At 31.4% G+C, this 8,791-nt stretch overlaps 1 protein-coding gene across 1 annotated transcript in view; it reads left to right on the forward strand.

Annotated features, from left to right (window-relative positions):
* LOC144970429 (uncharacterized) overlaps positions 1 to 6,078 on the forward strand; it is a 120,789-nt gene extending 114,711 nt beyond the window's left edge. Inside the window, exon 84 of the mRNA XM_078910057.1 lies at positions 358 to 6,078. Within this exon, the coding sequence (XP_078766183.1) occupies positions 358 to 743 (386 nt within the window). The 3' untranslated portion in view covers positions 744 to 6,078. The remainder of the gene's footprint in view (positions 1 to 357) is intronic.
* The last annotated feature ends 2,713 nt before the right edge of the window (positions 6,079 to 8,791 follow it).

Below are 8,791 nucleotides of genomic sequence, written 5' to 3' on the forward strand. Positions count from 1 at the left end.
AACACCCAAGAAATTTTAAAAAACACACAAATAAAATAAAGACTCCCAAAATACAAATAATTAAACACTCAAAACAAAATCCAAAGAAAATGGAAAAAAAAATTAAACAAAACTATAACACAATAAAAAAAAAAACAAAAAGCAAAACTAAATCAGAACATAGTGAAACAAATCAAAACAAGGAGGAAATCTTTTAGGTGTTAATTAGATGTTTGCTTCACTACCAAACTTTGGGTTACTATTGATCTTGTTTTAACATACTGAATTTGATTTATTTTAACCAAAAAAAGTTTCAATTAATTCTCGATTGTTATTAATTGTTTGCTGAATCTAATCCATCATTGCCTTTCTCAACAGTTGATTTGTCCAAGTCACCTCAGAGACCGATAAACAAAGACGATGACCACAAAATGGACAGATCAAATTCAAGAATCCTTAAGCCTAAAGAAGAACTCAAGAAAAATCCAAGCACAGAGGACAATAAAGATACATCGCCACCAACTCAACCGCAAGCGTCCCAACCTGAACCGGCACCAGTCCAAAATCCAACGTCACCCCCACCAAAACCACCTAGTAGGCCATCATCAGCAGTGGAATTGATAAAGCCACCACCTCCAGCTGCAGCACCTCCTGCAAAACCTCCTCCATCAAGGTCGTCTGAGAAGTCTAAAAGTAGGCAAAATATATCATCTGCTAAATCTAGCAACTCCAATGCTGCTAGCAAGACCTGTACGCTGCAGTAAACTTACACAATGCTTAATCCATTACTCCTACCTATATTTCTGATGCATTGAATTAGATCCTGATTATCATTGAATTTAAAGTCTCAACTATAAGATATGACTTAAAATTTTAAGAAGAATTTTTATAGTTTTCAAAATTGAAAAAATATTTATGATTATATTGACTTTAAATACAATTTGTTGTTTGGTACAGATTAATAACATTACTTTGAGGTGGGAGGTTACAAATTCTTATATTGCATCTTAGTATCTACGACTGTAATAACAAAAGCAATTTCAATTTCTTTTGGGTTTTTTTTTCATTTTAATCATCCATAATTTTTTACTGTATTTTTTTTTTTTCAAAAAATTTAAACTGAGGACTTGTATGTAGACATTCAAGAGTTGTTACTCTTGTACTGAATTTTCTGTTTGTTTTGTGTGGACATATTATCACTTTACCTGATATTAATTCATACTTTAGTATTTGAGCATGTTTTACAAATCTTTTTCTTTTTCTTCTTCCAATTAATTGATGGACTTAGTGTAATGTAACTGAGCATTACTATCGATATTAACAATGACACAAACTCATTGAGACTAGACTACCTTTGAAATCCATAATGATTATTTGTCAATTTCATTATTTTTTTTTTAATTTGAACTAATACCCAGTACAATGTCAGATCATTTAAGTAAGTATGATATTACCGCATAGATATATGAATTATATGTACCATTATTTTGACCTTTTTAAAAAATAATTGTTACTATTGTGTTATATCGTTCTTTCCTTGATTGATTTAGAAGTTTCTAATAACTGCTGTTTATCTGATATTATTTCGTTTATCTCACCCTGTGATTGACTTTTATCTCACCCAGTATTGTTTTGACTGGATTTCAAATGTGATGTTATTACTCCGATTAATAGTTTGGGATTTGGGTTTTTGTCTCTTTAAAAAATTGTTAGAAACAATACTGCTTTTTTATGAGTTGATATTTTATTGTTGTTATTATTTTGTTAAACTAAGTATATGGTAACAAATCAAGCAGCAAAGCAAAGTCCATAAACAATGTTGATATTTTATTATAATTATATTCTGGTGTTATGAAATGTATATTCCGTCCATGACATTCCATCCAATTTGAATTTTTACAAAATATTTTTTCTTTCATTTTACAGTTTTATGAGGAATCAAATTTTCATTCCAATGATTATGATTTCAAACGTTATTATTGTGTTTTATGTCTATGGTATGGCCTTTTAATATTAATGCCATTTGTCTTTGAAAACGCTGAAGGTTTTAAAAAAATTTTTTTGGGGATTTGTTGATTTACAGTTTTATGATGTATCAGAGTATCATTCCAATCTTGATGATGTTTTATGTCGTTATTATTGTGACTCTATTTTTTTATGCTTTGGACTTTGATATTAATGACATTTGCTCTCTTTGAAAATGCTGAGGTGTAAAATTAAGCTGAAATGAAAGATATGTAGAAATATATTCCTTGTAACGATGCTCAAGGTGAGTGAATCATTGCTTTGTAATAAGATTAATTCAGCTCAAGATTTATATGAAATATTAGAAAGTAATGATGACATATAATCGTAATCCGCCTATTTCTATTTATAATAGTTTATTCTAATAATTCTACTTCCGTCACTTATTGTTATAAAAAATATTTTTCTTTAGATATTTTGATATCATTACAATATTTTGTGTCAATAAAAGAAATAATGTGTGTAAATTTATCTTACTTAAAAATGTGACTACATTATGAAATTACAAATCATTCTAGTTTTTACATACATCAAAATTATCGTTTACATTTCAAAATGCCAGCAAGTTTCTCTACAATTTATTTTGTTGATACTATTGGGGCAGCTAAGCACAGTGGTATAGTTTTTGCTTTGTACTTAGTTCAACTCTTCACCCCGCTGTGTGGCGTTGAACAAGTTCTAGCTCACCTTACAGCTCTGCATTGTGGCTAATGCTTGGGTTATTCCAATCTTCTGTTAGAAAACCCTAAATACAAATCGTCACTGATCTCAAGTATTATCGTAACATCACAAATCAAAAGTGTTACATACTTTCACATCAGCAAAAAGTATTGACAAAGTGTATAGTCATGAAAGATTTTACATGCTATGGTCTGTGCTAAAGCCATGGTATGTACTAAAACCATGATTTATTCCAAAACCATTAGCTATTTCTATTCTATTTTTTTTTTCATAAAATACATATAAAATTTACATATTTTATATCTTTAAAATGACCAAACGTGTCAACGTTTACCTGATGCCAATTGGGTGGGGTTCCTGACCTCCCATAGTGGGCAGGGAGGTACATACTGTGTCTTCTATCCCCTTATATCTTTTTTCCAACATGCTTTCTGTCTTTGTCTTGGAATGATATTGCTTGGTTTTGTCCTGGCCCTGGCCGGAGTCCTGGCTGGGAGGGAAACAGTCAAATGCATAGATATTGTTTTGGGAGATGATATTTTTTTTCCTTGGAAATCATCTTTTTTTTATGGGTCATTATATTTGTTATTTTGAATGTATAATGTAAGTATTTGAGTATATTCCTTTTTGTTGGGATTTTGTGCTTGTATCTGGATGAGACTTATAGGTGATCTCAAACTAAGTACATTGGTGTTATGCTCTTGGAATCTACATCTGATCCCTATTTGTTCCAGTTCCCCTTTGTCTTACTTTCTCTTGGGTGCTTTAATTGGAATTCTAGAATTTTTTACTACCCCATTTTCTTCCTTTTTATTGGCGCTGATATAACCTAAATGTGTTGCAAGTGCCGTATAACCCTTAAAAACAAAACAAAAACAAACCTGATGCCAACGAGAAAATTTCCACTTGTGGAGTGATAATAGAAATTTTCTTTTCCACTTTTCTTTTGTATTTTCTTCTTTTTTTTTTTTTTTGCCGATGTTATAAAAAAATGAATTGCTTTTATGTACAAACATTGTGATATATGATCGTATTTACATATACGACGGTCATAATTTTTACATTTTTGGGTCTCTGTACTGTAACCTTTAAATCCAACTGCAATATACTGTTAATAATGCATATTATATACTTACAATTTATACTAATCAATATTGCTTTTCTTTGTACTGGGGTAAAACGACAGATTTGCTACTAATGATGGATTATTATTTATTTATGGTTGAATTCGAATTTACGATTTTTATTCTACCATGAGCTACCCAAATTCTGTGATATTAATAATGATTTGTATTGATTTGTGTATCTATGCAATAAAAGATTTGCCATAATTATCATGTATTGACAGATATTTTCCATGTCATATAGATGTCACTTTTACACAATTCCGTTCTATAGCGTCATTATTACTTACTATTAGCTACTAGAATGATAGACCCTGATGAGAAAATAAAGACACCGAATCTCTACCGGAATCTTCACAGAACAAAATTCACTAACCAACCATTTTTGCAGCTTGACACACATTAATTTGGAACTCGCCTTTCTTCTAGGACCAAAAAGTCTTCATTTCTTTACAACTTTCGGAGCAAATCTTATAATGAAGCTCTTTTGTGTATTAATTTTGACACTTTAGTTTTCTTCATGAAAATATCAATATTTACACAAAGTCTTAGAGTATGCCATGATGATGATTATGATGAAGATGGTGATGATGATGATGATGATGATGATGATGACGATGATGATGGTGTTGTTGTTGATGCCGGTTTTTTTTATTGTTTTTTATTTTTTATTTATTTATTTTTTATTTTTTTTACGATAACTACTATGTTACTAGTGTGCATCTTGTGTGAGTGTGTCTATGTCAATATTGTATTGTTATAAATGTGTAACCAAATGACAAATTGCCACTTTTTTGGGGACAATAAAGATATATTATTATTATTATGCCATATTAATCAAGCAAACTTAAAAATGATATGAATTATATATACACTTGCATAGCACATCGAAGCACTTAACCTGTGACTTACTAGATACTTCCTTTCAATGTTTTTTCTTAAGTAGAATTTTTTAGAATTTCTTATTGTTGATAATTGTTGCTTGAATTGATCTCTTACAAATAAACCCCCCCCCCCCACCCCACACCCCACGCTTCATTCCACACACAGACAAATGAATAGTTGACCATCTGGATATAAGCTACATATTTTGATTCTTGAATTCTTGTTTTCATCTAAATTGAATTGAGGGATCTTGGTGCCATTTTGTTTTTCGGTATATTTAATTTCTTTCTCAATGTTTTATCATTAAAAAAAAAATAATTTTTATTTAACTTGATTTTATTCTGTCGATTTGTAAAAATATCTGGCTTAATGCAATATATCTGCTTTGGTGGCGATGTTTTAGAGCAGAAAAATTGAATTTTTATAGGACAGATTCTGGGCTAGAGTCTTTATCATTTTCCAAATATGGCTTATGTGCAGCTATGTGGTCTAGTAGTATGACACTCACTTTCGGATGGAAAGGTCCTGGGTTCGAGCCTTGCTTTGCGTATAGTTGAGTCCTTGAAAAAGGCTCTTCACTCACATTCTCTCACCGTACTCAGGTGTAAAATGAGTGCCTGGTCGTTAACAGCGTTGTCTGTCAAAAAAAAATTGGAATATCACCTAATAGGCGTCATGTAACGTCCTACATTTTAAGTCTTGCTATTGGCCAGGGACACCTTGTAAAGCGCTTTGAGCATGTTTAGTGGATATTGTGCTATATAAAAGCTCAAGTTTTTTCTCATCAGTATTATGTCAGATGAACCCGATGCTTAAAATTGAATATTAAAGTTTGAATCAATATTAAAATTCTGGGTGGGGTTCCTTACCTCCCATAGTGAGCAGGGAGGTACTGACTGTGTCTTCTACCCACCTAAATCTGTTTTCCAACATGCTTTCTGTCTTTGTCTTGGAATGAGATTACTTGGCTTTGTCCAGGCCCTGGCCGGAAACCCTGGCTGGGAGGGAAACAGTCAAATGTTAAGTTAGAGTTTTGGGAGATGATATTTTTTTCCTTGTAAATCATCTCTCTGTTATGCACTGCATTATGTTTCTTTATATTATGTATGATTTGTAAAACATTTGAGTGTATTCCTCTTAGCGGGTACCTGTGCTTGCGTTTGGATGAGACTTTTAGTGATCTCAAACTAAGTACTTTGATAGTGTGCTTTTGGAATCTACACCTGTTTCTTATTTGAACCAATTCCCCTTTGTCTCCCCTTTTATTGGATGCTTTATTGTAATTCTAGAACTTTTTACTATCCCATTTTTTTCCTTTTTACTGGCACTGATATGACATTAATGCGTTGCAAGCGCCGTAAAACCCTTAAAAACAAAAACAAAATATCAAAATTTTCGTTGAGAAGAGTGCATAATTCCATATACCTAAATTTAATCATTTTTATCAATTTGATTTGAAACTTCAATTTTCTTCATTTAGTCCATTTCGTCATAATACCAGTTGGTCACATCAAATATCAGACCTGCCAACTTGAAAATTTAAAAATTCTTAATTTTTAGGAGATAAAAATCGTAGTCACTATGGTTAATTTTAATAACCAACAATTACTCACACAAGGATTAAATAACACTTCAAAATTCTTAAAATTATCTAGTCTGGCATAAACTTTTATTTTCATTAAGTTTTATTGACTTAGAGAGTTCTGAAATTGGAACGAAAATTTCGTAATTATAGATTTTTTTCATTACAGTTGGCAGATCTGCATATTATATGGACCACTCAAAAAGTCAATGATGTAACTTGACTGGATTGCAATCACTATTTCAATGATCTCATATTTCAATATTTTTTTGTTTTGTTAATTCTTATATATTTTGTTTTTAACAAACTAACTATTTGTACGGTTTTATGTCAAAGGAATTGTATTTATTTTGTTTGGGACAGCGTGGCTCAGCGATATGATCTTTGCTTTCTACCCGAAAGGTACCAAGTTCAACTACTCGCTGGGCTGTGTTGACTTGAGCAAGTCACCTAGACTTATTTCACTTTGCAGCGCTGCACTGCGGCTTATGCCTGGGTTATTCCAGTCTTCCCTTGGATGAATAAGGGGAATCTATTTTATAAATTTATTTTTTAAATTTATTTTATTGTATTTTATTTATGTCTTTTGGCATCATATTGGGTTTTTCATAAGGTATTTTTATAAATGATTATGACAATATTTAAAATATTTCTTTTAAATACATTTTACAAATTTGAATTAATATGGACAGACATGGAATTAATGTGCATGTTGCTGGTGATGTAATTGAAGTTCAAGTTGAAGTCTTAAAAGGAGCTAGGCCCACTATAATAGTTACACGGAGAAGAAAGAACATGCCTCTTGCGAAATGAATACAAAACTTGCTGTTTAATAATACGCATTTAATTTCATAAGTCGAGGCAAGATTATATCCTCTGTAACTGTATTTTACCTATATAAAATAGTTTTGCCTGGATCTTATTTTGTTTGACTTTTTGTTTTCTTTGTTGAAATTGAAACAAGATGACATCGATCGTCTCCTATGTGGAACAAAACGTTAGGGGTGGGGTGACTTTTGCAAGCGCCGTTAATAGTTTCACAAACAAAACAAAATAAAGCTCAAAGCTGAAGTCATTAAGGCAGATCCAATAATTACACAATGATGGAGAAAGATGTGACGGGAAGTTCAATATTTAGTTATTGCATTCACTTCGAAGTTGGTTTTTTTATCACTATGATAATAATAATTTTTTTTGTCAATGAAATTATTCATGATTCATCAAGTGCAATCAATATTTCAGCTCAATTTTTATGGAATCCATACCAGTCTTCTGTGATTTTCTTTAAAAAATGGTTTTTAAAAATTGATAGATAGATTGTTTCACACTTTCAAATGAAATAAGCTCAACTCTGCTGAACATATTATTTTCTTTAATTTTCTCATATATTGTTTTTTCCAATTTATCCATATCATAAGACTAATTGTAGGAGTAACGTTTCTAAACTTGAATATAGTAGTTTGTCTTAGAGCAAAGAATTGTCAAGCTAGAGACTTTTAGCAAAAATGGTCTTTTCTTAATTGATTGATATTTTGAGTAAAACAGTTTTCTGGCCAAATTTGTTAAAAAAATGTGTTTTATCATTTTATGACAGTTTAGTTCCTACCGCTAATTTACTTATTTTTGTTTGCTTGTTGTTGTTTCTTCCGAATTTAAAAAACAGTTTTAATCTTCTTTCGTTAATATTTAAGATACATGTTATTTTTCGGTAACGCATAATCTAAAACGAGATTATATTATTATTAACAATTATAATATATATATATATATACAGAATAAACTGTGCAGTGACCAGAAATAAACCATACATTAGCATTTTATATACTCTTTATATTTTTGATTCAGTCTGGATGATAACACAACACGATGTTAACAAATAATGAACAAAACTGATTAATATAATAGCTTTAAAAAAAAAGAATAAAATACCATTTACGTAACAATTCGGGCTCAAAACCCTTTTTCAGTCTATAAAAAAAAAACCCCAATAAAACTCCAGACAGACGGCAGAGAAGTATTTGCCACCGCCTAGACTCTACGGAAGTCCCAGGTTTGAGGGTTTTTGACAAGATGGGGGTCATTTTAATCGATCGATAATTGAAGGACGAGTTTTCTGGCCAAAATTTTGAATACGTGTTTTTCACCAAATACCGAAGTATTCTCAGACAAGTATATTGCTTTTTAATCAACATTTGTTCTCTGTTTGAACTAGTCCCCTCTTTCTTTATCTATGGCTTATCTAATCGCAGATTAACCCTGGAATCTCCCATTACGGATAGGGGAGGTTTATTTTGGTGCATCTTCTATCATCCTCCTATCTTATCTGTTGTCCTTCTCCGCATTGTCCTTTACTTTAGTTTACCTATCAATTGGTTCGGCAATGTGGTCTTGTGGTACGACACTCCCCTTCGGAAGCTCCTAGATTCGAGTCTCGCTCTGAGTGGCGCATAGTTGAGTCCTTGAAAAAGGTTTACTCACATTCTCTCACCGTAATCAGGTGTAAAATGAGTACATG

Source organism: Berghia stephanieae, chromosome 4, assembly GCF_034508935.2.
Source record: "Berghia stephanieae isolate SIO BIC M18660-M18661 chromosome 4, UCSD_Bste_1.3, whole genome shotgun sequence".
NCBI classification, from domain to species: Eukaryota; Metazoa; Mollusca; class Gastropoda; order Nudibranchia; family Aeolidiidae; genus Berghia; species Berghia stephanieae.